Consider the following 22,955-nt stretch of genomic DNA (forward strand, 5'->3'; position numbering starts at 1 on the left):
ATGTTATGTGTTCTGGTTTAATTTTAAACCTCAGACTCACAAAACATGTATATAAACTCAAACGGGTTGAAGCAAGCAGTTTATAATTTACACTAATGTATAGTCTTTGAGCATTCATTTTTTAAGAAATAAAGTACTTTAAGTCAGGAATAAAATCAGCAACTCTACAAGTAACAACCAAAAGGATATATGAAACAGCAATCATACTCACTTTTGACCTTAATAAAGAATTTATTACAACTCTAATTTTAAACAAAAGAATATAGAAAAATTTTCCCCTTTCTTCTGGCTTCCTGACATCTGGCTTTCCTCTATTGTTTTCAAAAGCTGCCAGTATCCTGAGTTGTAACACAAGATTATTTACTGCAACAGAAACTTACCCTGTGAAGCGTCACTGTGTGTTGTTCCCATATAGCTGTTTCCTCCATTGCTGTGCTCTGATAAAGGAAAAGAAAAATAAAACATTCACCTTTTAAGAAAATGTTTTCCATCAAGTGAACAGGAACATCCAATAAATAATTCAGCACAATAAAATACCAAAATTCATACTATTTATTAATATGCTCTGAAAAGGAACTTAATTATTAAAGGTTTTTGTTTGCTTTTGTTTTAAGAGACAGGAAACTACACACAGGAAGTTCCTTTGTTTTTAACTTAAATCTGGGCAGATGCTGCTCTATATTAGTTTCATTCCAGCTGTTCCAGTTTGAAATCAGTGTTCAAACTAATTTGAACAAAAATTGGAAGGCTTCTATTTTGAAATAACTAAAGGTACATAAACATTTGAAAGCATACCTTGTGTTCTGCCAAGGAAGGAAAAGTTAAACCTCTGAATTCAGTAACTTATATGTGTGTGTTTATATATATGTGTGTGTGTGTGTGTGTGTGTGTGTGTGTGTGTGTGTGTGTGTGTGTGTGTGTGTGTGTGTTTGTGTGGTGTGTGTGTGTAAATGTACATGAATTGGTAAAGCATGAATTAGTAAATGTTTACCCCCTTTTAAACATGTGAAAAAGTTTTACCGTGGAGATTGAATCATCGGCTCGTGTCTAAAACAAAGATGGTTTTATGTTGTGTGTGTGTGTAAAACATAAGACCATCCGACAGATTTGGTCAATGTTTGCTTTATATCACAAACACTACTGCTTCACCTAGTTTGTTTTACTACAGAATTACCTTCTTAAGTTTCACTAATAATCATATGGAAAAAATGGCTTTTCTAATACATGCATCACACACATATATACAAACACGAGAAGCAAAAAAGGAAAAAACAAATTAACAATAATCCCCTATTCCAAGAATAATCATAAAATAAAGGCATTGTAAGATTCATATAGGTCCTACTCAAATCACAGGGTAGTTCACTTTCATTTCATATCATGAAACTCTTGAGGAAAATAGTTATCTAAAGGATAAACACTAAAAAAGTCAAAATACATTTTTTTAGAATTGGGTTAATTTCTCTTGGAGATTTAAGATAATTCAGTCTTACTGTTAAAATTCTATGAAATTAGAATTTCTAAAAATGTATTTATTTGAGTAAATTTAATAAAATCTTTCAGAGTTACTGAAAGGTAGGGTAAAGGGGAGCATGCTGAGCATGACATTCTCAGAATATCTCTCATCACCTATTATTATAAATGCTTATTTCACAAGTGAGATGTTTTCTGTTATACTGTTGTCATTAGCATCATGAGATTATGCCCATCAAGGTACAATGGGCCCATTTCTCCTTTCCCACAGCAGGTTTAATTAAAGATTAATGTCACTTTAGAAAAACGAATCCTTATAAAGAAAGCCTGCTTTTCCTAAATTCAAAGCAACTAGATTAACTTCCCTGCCAGATGAATAAAAGGGGAGAGAGAAAGGATCTCTCTGTTCACTCCCATAGATAAGAACTGCCAACCTTACAAGTGTTTTGTTTCAATCTTCCAATCAAGTGCAGTAAACCCTCCCTTTAATGAGACCTCTACTGGAAACAAAGCTGTTTTGTTTTTTTAACAAAAACTGACCAGCATTCAATGCATTAAAAAAAAAAACTGTTCCATCATTGTAAAGCAACCATCATTGTAAAGCAATGATGGTATTACACACACACACACACACACACACACACACACACACACAAAACCCTCCTCCATCAATGTGAAGCAATAATGTTGTAAGTAAATCAGCTAAGCATTAACAATTATACCAAAATATAAGTGATAAAAAATATCTGTAATAACTGCCAGTCTGTCTAATCTCAGCTGACATTAAGAATGAAAATTGCTTGCAGAGCTGTAAGCTGGTCTTTTCTTGATCCACTTCATTAACCAGTAGCATTGCTTCACTGCTTTTTAAATCCATGTCCTATCAGTCCAAACTGTAAGTGATCTGATAATAGGCACTTATTTTATTGATAACATACTCTTCAATATGAAACAGTTTATCATCCTCCTTATGGTTTAAATGAACAAATAGTTCATTCAACGTTATGGGCAGGAAAGCAGGTTATGAAACAGTCTGTATATTTTAATTTTGTTTAAACATGGGGGGGCAGTTGAAAGGGACACACTAAATAAACAATGATCATCTTCAAGTGAAGGGACTGTGGTTGACACTTTTTCATCAAGTATGCTCTCTTTTTGATTTCCTTACTCTATTCTCAATCAGAACAAAATGGCAATATATTTTCAACTACATTTACCAACTCCACTCCTACTTGAAATTTCAAATATTTACTTTGTAAGTGGGCTGGGGATATAGCTCAGTTGGTAGAGTGCTTGCCTTGCAAGCACAAGGCCCTGGATTCAATCCCTGACATCACAAAAAACAACAACAAAAAACAGAGTAAGTATCCCTAGTTTAAACCACAGACCATGGCTTCTCTCTCCATCCTCTATTCTTTCATTTGTATCAATAGCAAAAGCAGAAAATTCTGTCTTTGGTTGTTTTTACAATAGGGCAATCCTTGAGGAGTTCTGAATGAATTGAAGGATGATTAGATGGATAATACACAGGCAGAGAATGATACCGATATAGTAAAATGACAGTGGTAGAATCTCAATGGTCAGAATTTAGGAATCCAGTATAAAATTTCTTCAACCCTGTTACATTTGAAAATGATCATAATAAAATGCTGGGGTTAAAAACAAAGTAACTTTTTTCAGTAAGTCATTCAGAAATTGAAGCTAAAATAGATTAAAAACATATTTTGTACCAGTTAAATTTACTAAGGACTATTTTCATGAGCACTACATACATAAAATAATTATCATTAATGGCAGAATTTTGATGTTTTAGAAAAGGGGGCTCTTTAGGAAGAACATCAGAGATACAAGTACAGAAACAGAAATCAGTAGGTGGAGTCTTACATTTTCACTGTGAGCACTTTTGCTCTGTTTTATAATAGTCATCTATTAGGCAAATGAATTATTTTCAAAACAATATTCTTGCTTTAAACTTGCTTATCATTTGTCTTATTAAAAAAATACAGAATGAGGGTTGTGGTTGTGGCTCAGTGGTAGAGTGCTTGCCTCACAATTGCAGGGCACTGGTGTTTGATCCTCAGCACCACATAAAAATAAGTAAAGATACTGTGCCCATCTACAACTAAAAAATATTAAAAAAAAAAAAAAGTACAGAATGAATAGTTGTATAATTTGCAAAGATCTTTGGTAAATCCCTAGTCTCATTTCCAAAACACTTCAGCTTGTGGAAGACCAAGGGAAAAGTGGATTATTCCCTGTAAACATGACTCTAGTACTATTATTCCCTAGTAACTATGAAAGGTGCTATTAAACAGAAAATGAACTAGCCCAGAAACAGTAAGACGAAAGCCCAAATCTGTCATAAACTAGAAATGTGACCTTACTTTTTTCCTCACCTATAAAATTGGGAAACTGGTTAAGATTATCTCAAGTAAAAAGGTCTTTCCAGTTCCAAATTTCTATTAGACTATAATGCCAAAGAGCGGCTAAGAAATTAAATGATCAGTGAAACATGCAGGCATCAGAAGTGATTGTAATCTGTGGTTGCTGGATTAGTTCTGTGTACATTTCTACAAAGTCAGCATCAACTAACTAGAATCACAATTTCTGAAGAAGCAAAAAGCTGCATTTCAGAATCTGCCAAGAGTTTGTTTGGTTTCTTTGTTCTAAGCTCCAGCTGGCAAAGATACCACTCAGATCACCAACTCTGAAGGGCTTCCTGCCAAGACTCCAGGTCCCAATTCTAGGCAGTTTCACCATTCTTTAGGACTGATTACAAATCAAAATGAGAAAAGACAAGATGGCACAAGAACTCACAAGACAGTTGCTTTGGTATGACTGAGTTGTACAATTTGTGGAATAGGGAGGAAGTAAAAAGAGAAATTACAAAAAGTACTACATCATAAGCCTTGTGATGTAATGCCAAGGATTTAAAACTCAGTAGGGAGATACTAATAAATTTTAGATATCAAACGATACAGTCAAAATTCATTGTAAAGACTATAATGTGGGTACTGGGGTTGTGGCTCAGTGGTAGAACACTTGCCTAGCATGTGTGAGGCACTGGATTCCATTCTCAGCACCACATAAAAATAAATGAATAAAATAAAGGTCTATCAACAGCTAAAAAAATAAAAAAAAAAAAAGACTGTAATGCGGAATATAGATTTGAAGAAGACCACAAGGAAAGTTAAAATGAAAAGATGGGAGGAGTTAAAGATGCCTGGTTTCTGAGTTAGGCAGCTGAGTGGAAAGGCAGGAAGGCTTAAAATGCAGTTTTAGACCTGCTTAATCTTTTTTTTTTTTTTTTTTTTTTTTTTTTTTTTTTTTTAGAAATGCTTAATTTAAGGTGCCTATGGAACCATCAGGGCAGACTTAAAAAGTAGCCAGTTGGATATACAGGTTTGAAGAATCAAGATGAGATGTGGAGTAGAAAGGATCTAAGAGTAATCAACAAGGTAGTGTATCCTGGAAACCAAAAGAAAAGATCCAACTACCAAAGGACTAAGATGACCCTGTGGACTACAATATTTTGGGGGTAAAAAAAAGGAAGAACCAAAGGAACTTCAGAAGAAGCCATCAGTGAAGGTACATGAAAATCAATGGAGCTAATATAAAATATCATTTATTATCCAAAGAATACACCAAAAAAGGATATAAAAACTGAAGATCTCTCAATTTGAGAACAAAATACTTTATATATTCAGGCTATCATAAAAGAACAAGATTTCCATGAAATTTTTAAAAGTTTGACCCTTAAACATCACTAAATATATACCTAAAACAGATTATTCAGCATGCTAAACAATTTCCTGATGACTTGCATTCCCCCATTAGAAAAATCAACTAGTAAGGAAAAGTGACACTTGGGGTACACTCTCTAGGTTCCTTCTATAAGCTAAACTGCTACACTGAATTGTTTCTGATTTCTTTTGTGATTCCAAGTGTTTTTGTTGGTTTTGTTGTTGTTGTTGGCTTTTTTCCCCTATCCAAAATAAAAAGCGAGGTTACTTACTGAGATGAGGAGTTAGGAACTTATCAGGAAATTCAAGGATGACCCCTGACCCTGTATGAAATTTTACTTTTGTATTTAATTTCAAACTCTGACCATGTTATGAGAATGAAGTACAAAGAAAGTAGCATATGTGTTGAAAGTACAGGAAAGGTACGTAGTATTTGTATTGACCTGATGGTTGGCTTTTAAATTCTCAAACTGACATGCCAAGAAGGTAGGAATAAAGTCCATCTAAAGTAAAATGAAGAGGTCCTAAAGACATTCCTTGAGATTCAACATACTTCACAAATACAAGATTAAGAACTACAATAAACATAAGAATTAAAATAGTTATCAAAATAAAAGTACAACAACTATAGCACAAAAGTCTAAATAGAAATGAAGTAAATTTGGCATCTAGTACCAACTATATTTAACATCAGCTCAATTTACAAGTATTTTTTTGTATCCAAACCTTGATTTACAATTCAGGATAAAAATGACAAGGTACATATCAGTAGGAAATATGAAACACTGGAAGAAAGACATAGTAGACCTGGAATTCTTTGATCAAGCCTGGAAGTATGTTAAAAATTTAAGTTCACAGGTGCTATACTTATATTCACTGCTCACCTAGAAATAATATCATCTTAAACAAGTTACCATTTTGGGCACATTAAACATTGAGAAATTTCCACTAGGGACAGTTAAATACCTTTGAAAGTTTAAGATCTAAAATGCTTTCCAGTTATCAAAATTAAAACTATTTCTAGGCATGGCATTTTATAGTGGCTGGAGGCTGAGAAAAAGCCTCTCAAATTTTTTGCAGATAAAAAGGAAGAAGGGAATGGAATAGCAAGGATAGCAAGCTTACCCTTTTTAATTTAGTCCTGATTTTTAGAACCACTATACTCCATAACATGCCATTCACACATTAGGAAAATTAGCCATTAAAACCAACAAAGATAATGGTGTTTATGGGGGTGGGCAAAGAAGGAATAAAAACAGTAACAAACACACACCAACTATATTACAAAGGAATGACCAAACCACAAGGCAATCTAATATTCCAATTAAAAAAAAAAAAAAGTTATAGAGGTATATGGAAAACAATGCAAAAGATACCAATTTTTTAAAGCATATTTATATACTTACAGTTTTGAAAGAAAGATTAGCTTCAGAGATGCATATTTTAATTTTTGATATTTGACAATGAAGAATGAATTTTATAACCCAAGAAAAATAGCATATGTGATTTTTAAAAAATATAAAGCAAGCAAAAGTGACCTATACTGTTAGAAGTCAAGATAGGGTTTATCCTTGTATATGCACCAACTGGAAGGGCATAAAAACTAAGAAAAACTCCTGAGATACTGATAATGTTCCTTCTTGATCTAGGTGCTGGGCAAAAATCTGTATACAACCATAATTTATTCACCTTAACAGTTATAATAAAGTTCAAAATAAAACAACTTGTCAATAAGGACTGTACATGGATATACTTCCACCAACCCATTTGTACAGTGATGTTAAAAAATGATAAGTGCTGACATAATTCATTACAGTCTTTTGAAAAAAATGGCACATATAAGGAATGGATTAAGCTAAATATTCATTCCGCCTTTCCTATACAAAGAGTACCACTGGGTAATCAGTAGATATGGTGAAGTTCCTCTTTTTAGAGCTATCCCAGCTAATGAATGAAAGAGTAATAAAATCTGACCATCATCATTTTACAATACCTAGTGAATTAAGAAATCTAGGCACTGATGCAGCTGCTAATATCACTTAAAAGAGCAACAACAACAAAACCCCTGGAACTAAATACCACTTATGAAGTCATAGTATTAAAAGAAAGAAGAAATCAAATCCCATTCTGATCACTGCTCTAGATCTGTGCTAATATAGCAGGTCAGTCACATCTGGCTAATGAGCACTTAAAATGTGGCTATTCTAAACTGAGATGAGCTGACATGCATAAAATGCACAAAGGATAGATTTCAATTACTGAGTTTATAAAAATAATATGAAATACTTCATTTTTAAGTTTTATATAATTATATGCCAAAATGATATTTTGCATAAATGAATTAAATAAAACATTAAAATAAAATTTCCTTAAAAATTTTCAGTGTGGCTACTAGAAAATTTTAAATTACATAGGTGGTATTTTACCTAGTATTCTTTACTAGAGAGAACTGTTCCACCTCCAATTACCAACTTGTAGGAAGTATCGAGGGCTGAGTACCATTGTAACCACCACAAAAAAGCAAAGATCAAAATCCAGACAGAATACTGCTGTAGGACAGACAATCCAGTTTCTTAACCAGTAAAACTACAATCTAATGAGGGGGAGATGAGAAAGAGAGAAACATGGGGGGCCTTGTATAATAAGACATAGATATAAGATATGTCAATCATAATTAAGAGGTCCTTATTTAGATCCTAATTTAAACACACACACACACTTAAAAGGAAAAGTTAATATTTAAAACAATTAGAAAATACTAGTTAATTTAGAATTTATCTTAAAAGTATGACAATGGTAATATAGCTATATATTTTTAAAAAGTGCTCCTATCTTTTGAAGATACATAAACATTAACAGAAGATAAAATGTTTGACATTTACTTCAAAATCATGGGAAGGACACAATGAATGGAAGTATAGCTAAAACTATACTGGGTGAGAGTGGATTCAATATACTCCTCATTTACTTTTATATGGGTTTGAAATTTTCCACTTAAAAAAAGATAAACTTGAGAAGACCAGAAATTACTGATCTAATAAACACTCAAACCAAGAATGTAGCTACCACAGCCTAGAATAAAGTAAAATTTCCTGGGCTGGCTACTCCAACAATTGCCTCCCCTTCCAGAAAAGTAAGAAAAATGCAGCTAGTATTGGAGAAGACTTCTGGGAGTTTCTAGGCTCATTCTGAGATGCTCTAATGCAACTGGCAAGTTAATAAGAGGAGGAAAAAAGCAACTCTCATCTAGAAGGGACATCAGATTTTAATCAAATAACCAACAGACAACTAAGTATAAGTTGTTTTAAGTGTTTTGGAGAGATAGACGAAGGAGCATAAAGCAGAGTTCTGACCTAGTTTCTGGATTCAGGACAAAATTCTTGGGGAAAAGAATTGAGGGACAGGTGCTAGGTGAATAAGGGACAAAAGTGGGAAACTTTCCAGGTAGAGAAAACAGGACAATCAAAAGCCCTGGGGCAGGAGAGTGTCTCATTCATTCAAATGTTTGTGTTTATTATGTGCTAGACACTGTGTTAAATTGCAGATAACCAGACAGGTAAGAAAACCTTGGAGAACATGGAGCTTATAGTCTAGTGGGAGAATCAGATGATGATGATAATCAAAACACCTCATGACTAAATATATAATCACAGGTTTAAATAAGCACTATGGGGGGGAAAAATTCCAAAGGGCCATGAGAAGTTGGTAGGAAATACAGTACCTGTTAGGAACTAAAAATGAGGAAAGTACAGAACAAGGAGAATGATGGAAGATGAGGGCTACAGGGGTAAGCAGAGAGGCCAAATAATATACTAGGAGTGGATCCATATTATGAATTTGGGGCAGGAGGGTGGGTACTGGGGATTGAACTCAGGGGCACTTAACCACTGAGTCACATCTCCAGCCGTTTTTTGTATTTTATTTAGAGACAGTGTCTAACTGAGTTGCTTAGCACCTTGCTTTTGCTGAGGTGGGTTTTGAACTAGCAATCCTCCTGCCTCAAACTCTTGAGCCACTGGGATTACAGGTATGCACTACCACACCCAGCTGTATTATGAATTTTGATCTTTTACTTCTAAAGGCAGTTAAGAATAGGAATTTTAGGAGGAATCTGAATGAGTGAAGGGGGGGAGGAGAAACTAATCAAACTTAGATTTTGGAAAATTATTTTAGAAAAGGTTTATAAGGAAAAGAGGGGGATACCATACTCTTTAGGAGGCTATTATATCAAAGCGGGGGCACTATTGGGGAGAAGAGGATATAAATGGTAAAAGTACAGATGGAATACGTGGAAAGACATGACATGTTCAGCATGTCAAAAACTAATCAGAACTTGCTAATCATTCATTCACCTTACTAGGTAGATATTCAAACTAAGTCAGGTATAATGGATTTGAAATGGTCTTTAATCCCTATTGCCTAATCCATCAGACTAAACACTGTATCTCTTAATGTCACTGCAATAAATTTTTCATTAAGTATCTGATGAGCTCACAGACTTCCTTCAAATCATAAAACATCTTGCCGGGCTAAAACTACTATTAATCTATAGGCTAATCTTTTTTCAAAAGTAAATATTTATGTACACGTATGCATACACACAAAACCATAATTTCAATATGCACTTTCTCTGACATTAAAATGGGCATCATCTAAAATGTTATAAAAGGACTGAACTAACATAATAGTTTACTATGTGCTGGGTTCTGTGCTAAGTACACAAATATCCCGAGATGGGTATTGTTTGCACTTTTATATTCACACACTTTTTTAACAGATGAGAAAACAGCTATTAAGTGGTAGATGCAGGACTCAGATTCTAGGTTCTAAACTCACATAGGAAGTGACAGAAACTTAGAGAGTTACTCAACAATAATCTTTTCAGTCCTTATATTACTAAATCTCTCTATATATTATACAGGAGTTGGCCTACTAACAGGTGAATGGTGTTTACATGGGAATTCACTATATAATAATACATTAATGTATATTTGCCTTGTACTTTGTACTTTTATACATATGGTACATTTCAAAATAAATAGGTATAAAATATTAAATCAGCTGGCAAGCTTTTAAGTCAAGGCAATGTAGAATTCAGATTTATAGCCCGTTTCGAAAAACTGGAAGATCTGGCCTGCCTTCCTCCAAGACAAAAATCAGCTGGAGCTGAGCAACAGCTGCTTCCTTCAGTCCAGCCTGTGCTGTGATGCTACAGTACTCTCTTTCAGCTTTAATGATTCGTATCATTTATCTGATCTAAGACTCACCTAACACCATTCAAAACTCATCTGACGCTTATTTAGAGTGTAGGAAGATATATATGTATGTGTGCTTCTATGAGTTATGAGGTATGTAAGATGTTTGACTAGCTATAATAAGTAAATATACCCTCAGATTAATAGTAGTACCTAACAAAATTGTGAAGATCAAATGTGATCATTCACATGAAACACTTAGTATCTTTCAGAGTCAGCACTAAACACGAGGGGCCATTGTCTATTATTGACACAGATTTCTGATACTTACAACTTGAATATAACTACTTGCCAGGGTTACTATCTTCTTTTAAGGTGAAATAGCATCAAAATATGGGTTTCTATACTTTCATTTAATTACTGTTCGATATTTATCACGTGTAAAAAAAAAAAGTGTTGGTGAAGTCTTCTGACATTCCTTTATGTGACACTACCAAGAAAAGTTTCCTACAATTTTAATTTGAAAGGAAGACTTCTTTCTACTTTTGTCCAAAACACATATTTCTCAAAAGTGGCTTTTAGTGGTCTAATCAAGGGACATAAGTAACACTTTAAAATGATGGTTCTAAGAATCATAAAACATCCCCAAAAGTAAGACAGACTTGATGTCAGGGTAAACCATAAAAACACCAAAACCAGTTTACTACCTTTCACACAATTGTTAGTACTCCAATGACTGCTTATGACACTTGATTCTTTTTCCTTTGATGTATATATACAATATTTGCCTCCAAAAAACCACGAAGGTCTAAAATCAATTATTTTTTCGCCAAAGCCAATAGTAAATCCTTATATAATAAATCACTGTAAAGTTTATAAATGAATACAATGAAAACTAAGAACTGCTGGGCACAGTAGCACATGCCTGTAATCCCAGCAACTTGGGAAGCTGAGGCATGAGGATCGAGAGTTCAAAGTTGGCCTTAGCAACATGAAGCTCTGACCAACTCAGTGAGACCCTGTCTCTAAATAAAATACAAAAAAGGACTGGGGATGTGGCTCAGTGGTTAAGTGCTCCTGAGTTCAATCCCCAGTACCAAAAAAAAAACAAAAAAACTAACGAACCAGTTCTACCCCTAGGATGGATCATGTTCAAACAGTGCTCCAACAATAATACAAAACAAAAAAATTAAAAAAATCCACATACATCAGAATCCACACAGGAAGATTCTGTTTGTGTTAAGTTTAGAAAGAGGCAAAACTATAGTGTTGATAGAATGAATAATTAGGTGGCAAAATTATAAAGAAAAAACAAAACCGTAACATAGAAGGCAAGACAGATATAATCTTTGGGCAGGGAAGACTGTTAAACAGAAGTAGCATGTTAGGAATTCTAACACTTATTATTGTGTTACAGTGTTTAATTTGCTATTATCTACCCTCATTATTAAAATATTCTTATCATCCATCAGAACAGAGATGCGTTCACTGTACTATATCTATCACCAACAAAGGTACCTGGTATACATTGGGCATGTAGTATCTATTGAACATAAAATAGTTTAAAAATCAATATTGTTAGATATATCACAACTTGTTAGACCCTAACTACAAACAGTAACAGACAGCATAGTGCCCGTGTTCCAGGTCATTATATTCAAGGAAGATAAAGAATTCTAAGTTTCAGTTACTTATGTATTTTCAATCTCTTTGTCCAACTGAAATACACCACTTACTAAAAACACTTCTGAGTATGTTTTCAGATTCAGTTCAAACAGGAAAAATGTGGAAACTGTATTAAATATCTCTCTACCACCTCCCTCAATCAAGGAAACACCAGAATGCTATTACAGGATGAGTGTGCATTTGCTCATACTTACTTTTTAAGAGTAAACAATGCAAATGCTTTGGATATTAAACAATGACTTACACATTTCACACTGACCATTATAACAGAGCAACTGAAAACTATAAGCTTCTAGAGGACAGGGATCTAAAACAAAATGTGCTCAATTAATGTTTGTTGAGCTAACAAAAAGAACTAGTCATTACTGATACCTTAAATTTTAGAGTTAAATACTGAATTAGAAGAATTAATCATTAAGTTTTGCGTGTAATATTCAGTTATCAGAAACTATTTACAAACCCTCAAAATACCAGTGATAATTTCAAAAGAGTAAAAATTCCCAAGATGGAAAATGAACTTTTATATTTTTGGGAATTTGCATTATTTAAAAAAATAAAACCCAAAAATATTTTAGCTGAGCAAAAAAGAAATTTTACTTCAATCGGATATATGCTAATCTTATGCCCCTAATTAATACCCATAGAAAGTAATATCAGGTCCCTTTTTCGCCATTCTGAACATGATAAACTAGGATGTTTGAGTTCATTTACCAATCAACCCTCCTCTCAGGACTCTTATTAGTGCAAAATAGTTTGTTCTAGTAACTGAAATGTACCTACAACACAAATCTTTCTTTTCATCAGATCTAAATCAGTGCTCTGTGGTGTAATCATTCAATCCATTGTTTTCATCCATTTTTAGGATGTGAAATGAAACTCCCTATTGATGTCCTCCCCACATACTTCTCATTATTAAGAATTTATCTGTTTAAGAAGGAATGGAAATAAAGCACCTGGCTAACCCATAAAGGAGCAACCTGAAGCCACTCTTCTCCATAATAAATAAATTAAGAAGAACTCTAAGTCAGAGATAGCAAAAGGCCTATTTTTATTGCCTCTTTACACTGGAAATATTGTTTTGAAACAGGTCAAATTAGATTAATTTTAAAACTAGTGTTAATTTCTACAATATTAAATGTTAAAATTAAATATTAAATAAAGATTTTCAAGATTATCTTTGGAACTTGCTTTGCATCTCAGAGATGCAAACCAAGTTCTAGTCAAGTACTTCAGGAATATCAGTCTAGGTATAGCTAATAAAAAAATAATTTTGTTCATTCCACTGGCTTGTCTTTAGCTACTACACTGCTCAGTCAGGACTCAATGCTGACTGTGCGAATGTGCTGTGTGGGCCTGGGAAGCCCTGTGACTGAGCAGTCAGAGATGGGTGACACTACATGTAATAATTTACAGCTAGATTTCTGGTCTTTCAGTAGATCAAACTTTTATCACATCACAGTTATGTCAAGAAATGGGATTACATTTCCAAATTTTTCACAAAAACAATTATTTTAAAAGATATTTTTCCTTTTCAGCATTGTGATCTACCTTATTTCTGCTCAGTTTTATTCTTAGACCTGTACTAAGTTTATGTTTGGTCTTTAAATAGGAAAAAAAAGATTACAGAGCAAGTAAAAAGTCAAAGCCAGAACATTGTTTCCAGGATTGGAGAGAGGGAGAGAGGGAGAGAGAGAGAGAGAGAGAGAGAGAGAGAGAGAGAGGGAGGGAGAGGGAGAGAGAGGGAGGGAGAGGGAGGGAGAGGGAGGGAGAGAGAGGGAGGGGGAGAGAGGGAGGGAGAGAGAGGGAGAAAGAGAGAGAGAGAGAGAGGGAGAGAGAGAGAGAGGGAAAGAGAGAGGGAAAGAGAGAGAGAGAGACACTGAAACTACTATCCCCCCCCAAACCAAACCAAAAGCGGTCCTACATATACTGCATTACAGCCCTCAGAACCACAGATTGGTTTCAACTCATTATCTGTTGATGTGGATGGCTGAACTCTCACTGACAGCAATCAACAGCAGCATAAGTCTTCTTTAAATCTGAAGTAGAAGTTCGGTCTGCAAGTTCCTACCAAGAAAACATCAGTTGGGAGAAAAGGCGCTCATGGTATGACTAGAAAAGTAAGTCCTACAAAAATATCCTAAAAACAAATTTAAGAGTTAAAAAAATGTAGTTATCAGTCAATTACACAAGAACCTAAATTGCCAAGCTAATAATAAAAGCTTTGTCTAAAATACTACAAAAGTAGTACAAAAAATTGTATAAACTGAGCAGACTCAGCCAAGTGTTACTACAGTGAAGATCATTAAAAGTTGGCAGACACAATTAAGTAAATGTTCACAAACCAGTCTTATTTTTATAATTAAAGTAGTATTAAGCAAATGTGCACTGATGACTTAAGTATCAAAAGGAAATCTATATTATTATTGTTAAGAAACTCTTTCTTTCTTTCTTTCTTTCTTTTTTGGTACTGGGGATTGAACTCAGGCACTTGACCACGGAGCCACATGCCACATCCCCAGCCCTATTTTGTATTTTTATTTAGGGACAGGATCTCATTGAGTTGCTTAGAGCCTCACCATTGCCGAGGCTGGCTTTGAACTCATGATCCTCTTTTCTCAGCCTCCCCAGCCACTGGAATTAGTTTTGGTCATTAGCTTAGCTATTTTCTGCAATTCTTAACTTATAAAAATGTTCAACTACTGAAAAAAGCTCAATGTACTTTAATTTGACATAATAAATTGATTCTTGAAAATACTATAAATTGATAGTGTAATGGTAAAAACTGGTGTAAATCATTTCCATACTGACCTACATTATCATTTCAGACACAGCCACCAGGGGAAAAAAAAACTCCCTGAGACATAAAAACACTGAAGTATACAACAAAATAATAAGCATATATAATAACAATCTTAAATTTTATTGCTCCCTCCAAAGTGAAACAGCTTGAAAATCCAGAAGCCACTCCAACTTCCTTCAACCACTTTCTGTGATTCAACCAATGAAAATGTTCCTAATAATTATTCATACCATTTTCTTACATAATTAAACAATTCTTTGGCAAAGCAGAGAACCACCCTCAAATTTCTATTTTCAACTTTCAAAAAATTTTGTATCAGGTGCACCACTGAATAAAATTCTGATCGCAAATTCAGATGTATATTACACATGTGAAAGCTTTTTTTCCTTTAGTACTTAATGTCACGCAGGAAAGCCCTTTCCAATCTGGGTATATTAAAAAAAAATAATAATAATACCCTGTATTTTCTCCCAGTAGTTTGATTTATTTTGTATGGTTTTTTTTTTTTTTTTTTTTTTTTTACCCCCAAACACTTAGGCTTCATTTGGGTTGAGGAGAAAGGGTGGACCTTTAAGGCAAAAACCCCAACATTTTAAAAAGTAGATAACCAACAGTTTTAGCACAATCTACTGAATGACCCATTCTTTCCTCAATAACCTACACTGCTAAATTTACCTCATAACTGTAGTTTTCCCTCTTACAAGGCTAACTGAACTTAGGCAAGTTACTTTGTTTCAATTTCTTAACCCAGTGCCTACTTCAGAGGGTTCCTCAGAATGTAATTAAGCACATAGGACAGTATCTCACAAATGCCACTCAATACAATCATTAAAAGCCCATAAAAACATACACCCTGGTTCCAGTCTGTTTTTGAATTGATATATACTACTTGACTTTGAATTTACATCAAATTACAGTTTCTGAAAGGGCCTCCTTTTCCCAAAATTTTCTATCGATCATTTTACTTATCAGGTAAACTTCCTTATCAATATGTCCAGTTTTATACAATAACCTCTGGAATTCTATTTGGAACTGTATTACACCTATACATCAACTGGGGGAAAAATAGTAAATTCTACAATATTGATTCTTTTCATCTAGAAATTAAAAATTGTTTTATCCCACTGACTCAGATTTTCTGTCCATCATTAAGATTTAGACAACTCACAAAAATTTGTTATATTTGTTCCTAGGTAGTCTTTTTGGAAAAAAAATTAGTGGTGTATTTCAAATGCACATACTCTTTGACCCAGCAGTTTAATTTTAAAGAATTTGCCATATAGGAATAAGTGTACAGATATAAAAGTATAAATATAAGCACATAAAATGTATTTACTGCAACAGCAAAATAGTGGAAACAAGTTAAATGCCTATCAATAAGGCAATGGTGACCTAAGGTGGAGCATATTCACAGGATTAAAAACTTCAACCATTACTAGAACTTAAAAGTAGACAAGAGTTCCACAACTACAGGGCTAAAAGCAAAGACAGTGCAAAATTAATGTCTGTGGTTTTTTTTGTTTGTTTGTTTGGTTTTGTTTTAAACTCAGGAGCGGAAGAAACTATAAGAACCTATGTAAAATATTGAGCACAGAGCTTGGTTCCTAAGCATTTGGATCACTTTAAAAAAGTAAATGGGATTTAGGGAAAGAACTGTTCTATGCAAGATTTCAAGATGGTCCCATAATGCAGTATTTAAAGAAATACATATCCAACTTCCATTTTATAAATATTTAAGCATGCAAATGTCCCTACAACGTAATATTTAAAGAAAATTTTCAATATTACATAAAACCTTAATATCATAATTTAGGAACAAAAGTACTACTCCTAAATCATCTTACTATGGCCATCTATTGAAAAGATTTCTCTCCATACTTGACATAACCCTTTAAAAGTGTGTTATCTTGAGTATCAAGTACCAGATATCACAATTTGAGAACAAAGTGATATTCTGTGTAATATGGAAACAAAGCCTTTCCTTCTAGGAAAGGAAGCCCCAGAAAAGGTAAATAATGTGACCTTATTTTAAAAACAAAGTAAAATTTTGCTTTTTAATCTATAAATCTTTGGATCAAGTTTTACCTTTAGACTGTACTTCATCAATGAAAGGTCCAAAAAATACGAATTAAATTTTTCTTAAAAAATTACTACATTTCCTAAAAAGAAATCTACTCAATACTAAACGTAACTGTTAATTTCTGCCGGTCAGAAAAAGTCCTGTTAAAGAGCTCAGAACTTTCAAGGGCATAATATATCTTCTCCGGGATCTTATGAATAAAACAATTCAAACAAAAAATAAAGACAAAAAAAAAAAAAAAAAAAAAACCCACCTCCCGTTTAAGTACCTCTATAATATTTGAAGTAATGAGGTTTTTTTTTTTTAAAGGGGAAATTTTTAGTTTTCACTATTCCTTTTGTTTGATGAGCAAATGTTACTTTGTGATGAAGAAGGTTAAAATGTACAAAAGGAAAGGAGGATTCTAATTGGTTCTGGGAAATTTGAGCTTTTTAATGTAACACAAGCTACTATCAAGGAAATGAGAAAATAACAATACTTCAAAGCACATGGGGAAATTGATAGAAAAACTTACTTTTTGTGCTAAATCCACCGATCTTTACTAATTTAGTTTAGGAATCAATCTGACTGCTCATGTGTAGGGGTATTTTGCGTTATTTTTGGAGGTTAGCTCAAATTATTAAAGAATGCTAAGCACTTAGTTTTGCCAAAGGTACCTTAAATAATACAGCATTAAGAATTCCTACCTACTACTCACAGGTCGTGCTATGCTGTCTCAACCTCTTATCACTACCTTGCGCATACCGCAGCGGGTGACATCAGATCGAAACTACACGGTTTCGCCAGGGACCAACCACTCCTTCAAAGACAGCAGCTACCGGCCTGCTGGAGGTAGCACCCCAAACCTCGACTCCAGCCCGCCACCCGCACGGGAAAGCCCTAACTGGAAACCGAGTTTCCGGGCGCAGGACCTGTTGCGCGTCCCGGCTCGCAGCGAGCCGGAGCCAGGCACCGGCAGCGGTGCACCTGTCCGGGACGGCGGTTCTGCGCGCCCGCAGCCCCCTCCCACGGGCTTCTCCGCCCCGGCGCGGCCACAGCGGCCCGCCGCCCCCAGCCAACCCGGCCCACCCCGCCGTCGCCGCCCGGGCTTTCGCCTGAGGTGGAGGGCGGGGCGCGGCCCGATGCCGGCAGGCGGCCGCACTCGCCGCGGCCCGGCCAGGCCCTGGCGGCCGCGGAGGCGCTCACCTTGGCGGCCGCGGCTCTGGCGGACATCTTGTCTCTCTCCAGCGCCGCGCGAGGTTCCTCGGACCCGAAACTCCGCGCCACCGGCCCGCCCGGTCCTCACGCCACAGCCCAAATAAACATCTCCCGGGAACGAGCGGGACTGGGGCGGGGGCGGGCGGAAAGGCCCGGCCCACGGGGAGGGGATTCAACTCGGACAAAAGTCCAGGAAGCGTCCGCCCCGCCCGGGTCTTCTCCACGGGGCGCGCCCGGCCGGCGCCTCCCTCCGACTGCAGCCGCTCGTTGGGCCTCCCGAAGCTCTTGCAACCCGGCCACGTCGGCCCCGCCCGCACGCCACTCGGCAGCGCCCGAGGCCTCCGGCGTCTCCTCCGAAGCCGGCTCCCACACGTAACTTCCCCGGAGCGCGCGGCCGCGAAGGGGCGCGGCGTCGGCGGGCTGAGCCGACGCCGGCAACTCCGGGCAGCCACGCAAACCTGCTAGCCCGGCCCACTGAGCATGCCCGACCGGGCGGGGGCGGGGGCGGGGGCGGGCCGGGGGCGGGGCGCGCGAGGGGGCGGGGCGGGGCCGCGGCCCGGGTCCGACCAGAGGCGCCCAAGGAAAAGCCCTGTTACCCAAGAAACTTGAAGGCAGTTTCCGCTGCCGTGGAGTTTTTCTGGGTTTCTGTTTGTTTGTTTGTTTTTAATCAAAGTCCGACAGAATTTGCCCCCCACTGAGTACCTCAACCCCGCTTTTTCGACTCCCAACAGAGGCTTGTCCACTTCCTCCTCAACAAGCCATGCTGGATCAGCCCATGGCAGCGGTGTGGCAGGAAACACTGGCCTGACAAATACCTAGCTGTCGTTCCTTTAACTGTGGAAATATTCATGGTCAAAGCTGTCGCCCCGTGTCTGGGCACTGTTGCCCTTTGAAGACAATGCATTCTTGCATCTCAAGCGCTCTAACAGACTCAGGACACTGCTCTCCTTTACGACAAGCCAACTGCCATAACTAAACTGGTCACATATCAGGGGCACTTCTAGGGGCAAGCAGTCTGAGAAGCACCCAAGAGACCTATGATAACCTGGCCCACCCCTCATTAGGCCCCGAGATGTACCCAAAGCCTCTTTCCCCCCACCAGCTAGACAGGGAAATCTAAAGTATGTTTTTAGCCATCAAAATTGCTGAAATTCTTGGCGAGTAAAGGGGCCAGACTGCATTTCTAAACCCTTTCCTCCAGCTCAATCTGGGCAGAAAGGATGTAAAGATGCGCAGTCCACTGTCCAGTTTAATCAGCTACTACACACACTCCCGGCAATGCCTACAGCCTTGCTAAACACCAAAGAATCTGTATGTAGGGAAACATTCCCAGCCTCAGTAATTTCTACTTCGTAAATGTAAAAAAGCTCCTCTCTGCTGGTTATGCTGGAGGGTTTGAGTAGGCAGTTCTGTGAGTATGCAGTAGGAAAGGAACAACACTGTCTACTGGCACAATGCCATTAAGTAAATTTAGTTTAACAATGGAAATAAACATTTCAGAAAAAAAAGTAAAGTTCCTCACAAATGTCCAAAATTCTTAATGTAATTAAATAACATCTAAACAAAATTCTAGTATAGTGTCACAAAAGGCACACAAGAAATGGAAAAAAGCATACATGCCAGATTTTAAACAAAGGTTTTCTCTTTAGAATTCAACTATATGAAAATATCAAACAATTGTATCCAAGAAATATCCACATACGATATGTAAATATCAATTAAGGTCTTGAAGTAAAGTACCATATATTTTATAACTAAGCTATATGAACTACAACACAGCATTCTTCAAAGCAAACCCTATTCTTTTCATTCTTTTCTCCTGCATAAAAATAGTCTAAAACATTTTTATTTTGAAGTAATATTGTGTATGATTGTTTTGTCTTTGGACACAGTGTTATTTATTTGCTTAAGAAAGGTGATTAAAATTCCCTTATGGACGAACATCATTTTAAAAATTTTGGTAGAAATGTTTTATTTTAAAAGGTGGTTTCCACAAGACCTTTCACATTATCTTTACCATTTAATAAAATGTACAATATAGATAACCTGCATAGAGGTAGGGTGTCTTTAATGATACCTAAATCTGGGGATAATAATCTACAAATACACTGACATCTGTCCCTTTTTCTCATTTATCACTCTTACATCATTTCGCAAAATATAATTTAAGTACTACATGACAACAATGTCACCAATCTAATATATCTGATTATAGTTTTAACTTTGCCATGGTTTTAAACAATGAAATCAAGTAAAAATATTTCACATTGAGAAGGCTTTGCTTCAGACATGATAATCAAGGGGTTGGGGATGTGGCTCAGTGGTAGAAAGAGTGGCTTGCCTGGTATGCCTAAGGCCTTAGGTAGTTCCATCCTTAGTTAACCCAAAAAACAAGAAAGAAAAAAGATTATCAAGAAAAAATATTTCAGCAAATAACAGAATCCCTTTGAAATGGTACTTTTTTTTTTTTTTTTTTTTTTAACAGTGCCAGGAATTGAACCCAGGGCCTTATGCTTCCGAGGTAAGTACTCTACCAACTGAGCTACAACCCCAGTCCTGAAAAGATTCAATCCCTAGCACCACAAAAAAAAAAAAAAAAAAAAAAAGTATTTTTTTTTAAGATTTTTAGTTGTAGATGGACCCAATATCTTTATTTTCTTTATTTATATGTGATGCTGAGGATCGAACCCCTGTGCCTCATACATGCTAGGCAAGCGCTCTACCACTGAGCTATAACTCCATCCCCTAGAAATGGTATTTTTTTTAATTTTAAAAAAAGATAGTGGTACTGGGGATTCAACCCAGGAGAGAACTCTACCCCTAAGCACTGTTTATTCTTATTTTGAGAAAGGGTCTCCCTAAGTTGCCCAGGCTGTTCTTTTGCAATCCTTCTGCCTCAGCTTCCCAAGTCACTGGAATTAAAGGAGTGTGCCACCCTGCCTGGTCTACAAATAATATTTTTAATAGCTAAATTAAACTATCTAAATTGAACTGTTAAACTATATAAACTGTATAAATATTTTAAGTATCTAAATTAAATTGTATTTTGATGTATCTCTTCTCCAAATAACCAAGAAAAAGTTTTTGTTGTTAAAAATAAAGTTTTTGTTGATAAAAAGTAAAGTTAAAACACATGTCAAGAATTAAAAACATTTCTACATTTCTACAGTTTAATTTTGGGAAAGTGCTTTGATATGAAACATAAAGCATAAAGCATAATCTAAAGAATTACTCTCTTTAATAATTAAGTTTATCAATTGAATACTAAAAATGTTTCAAATTAAACCAAGATGAATGTGGTCATAATTCCTGTAGATCAAGGAAATGGGAAAATGCACAACTAAATTAGAGATTCTCATTTAGAGTTACAATAAAGTTTAACCAAGAACTTCTTTCAATGTACAGATTTATTTCTGATCATCTACTGCTACTGAACAGGAAACTAAAAAACCACAACACTTGCAAAGACAACTTCCTGTGGGATATTTGGTGTCTGCGGCTCAAAAATGAAAGAAACATGGTTTGTGTAAAATCTTTTATATCACAGTACCACTTATTACAGCTTTGACCTAATGAACATTACCTACATTTTACATATGTACGTTTATGTTTCCATTGCAAAACAGATCCTCAGAAAAGCATCTTTATGTTACTTTTGGTAGAAGCTAGGGTTTATACATGAACTGCAAAGAGGAAGTATTAGGAGACCACAGTAGAGCATGAGACAATCTTGATAAAGTCATAGAAGGAAATAAATACAAAATCCTAGAAGTAGGAAAACTTTATCAAAGCACTATAAAACAAGAATGTAAGTCATCCTAATCTCACTCCTATGCCATATCACTAAAAATTCTATAGATTGCTTCAGAATTTTCCTCTGCCGATAAAGTTGTATAACAATGTTAAATGGTTAACATTTTTAAGACTCAGAAAATTTCTATTTTTCATGCACTAGTAAAATTTTTAAAAAACACTTTAGGGGTGACAGAGGATTGCCAACTCTTTAATCTTATTTTAAAATAAACATTACAAATTGTGCACTTAAATATTGTTAAAATGGCAAATTTTATATTCAGCACATTTCATTACAATAAAAAATTATACCCATTTGCAAAGTCATTTCATTTTTTTAAAAAAGCACTAAAACCAAGTCATTTTTTATTCATTTCAGAATAAATAAGAGTCTTTTCCTAAAAAGAACAACTCCTTTGGGTCCACCTTTCCTCTGACTTTGGCAAGGTGAAACTTTCTCTTAAGGGTCCTGAATATTGTGCAACCAGGCAATTTGAAAGCTCCAAAAGCCTATAACTATTGAACGAGCCAGGCTGGCAGCTTCTGGAGCATCTCTGAGCAGTGTGTCCTTTATTCTCTACAACTATTACACATCTTATATACTCTCCTAATGATTCCTCATAGACCTCATCCTCAGTCCAAGCAAAACATCTCTTTCCAGAATTCATAAAGAGAATAGAAATTGAAGAATGGAAACTCCCTTCCCTTTCTACTAAAACACTGACAGACCTATCTTGAGCATCTGCTTTTCTTCTGGGCTGGGAATTGGGGTTGAGTAGGGGTGGGGCTGACCCTCTCGGTTGTATCCTCTCTCTCCATCAACTTCATTCCCACTATTTAGCCAAATAATTCTACCTCAGGATTCAAGCTTCATTTAGTGCCTCCCATCTTAAACCCAGAGCAAAAAAAATCATTATTCCCTCCTGGCTACCTCCAGAGGTAGGGTGTAAAGGGCCCCACCACAGAAGTGCCTTGCAAAATAGTCTGCA

At 36.0% G+C, this 22,955-nt stretch overlaps 1 protein-coding gene across 11 annotated transcripts in view; it reads right to left on the reverse strand.

Annotated features, from left to right (window-relative positions):
- The window catches only part of TJP1 (tight junction protein 1), a 221,586-nt gene that overhangs the window by 65,653 nt on the left and 132,978 nt on the right, over positions 1–22,955 (reverse strand). For 10 of the 11 annotated variants that reach the window (XM_079121784.1, XM_079121783.1, XM_079121792.1 and 7 more), the window contains exon 3: positions 381–437. In XM_079121784.1, the coding sequence (XP_078977910.1) occupies positions 381–437 (57 nt within the window). Of the gene's footprint in view, positions 1–380; positions 438–18,162; positions 18,625–22,955 lie in introns of those variants that run through there. The other variant, XM_079121791.1, reaches the window with a different exon arrangement.

This window comes from Sciurus vulgaris, assembly GCF_902686455.1.
Source record: "Sciurus vulgaris genome assembly, chromosome: 2".
In the NCBI taxonomy this organism is placed as follows: Eukaryota; Metazoa; Chordata; class Mammalia; order Rodentia; family Sciuridae; genus Sciurus; species Sciurus vulgaris.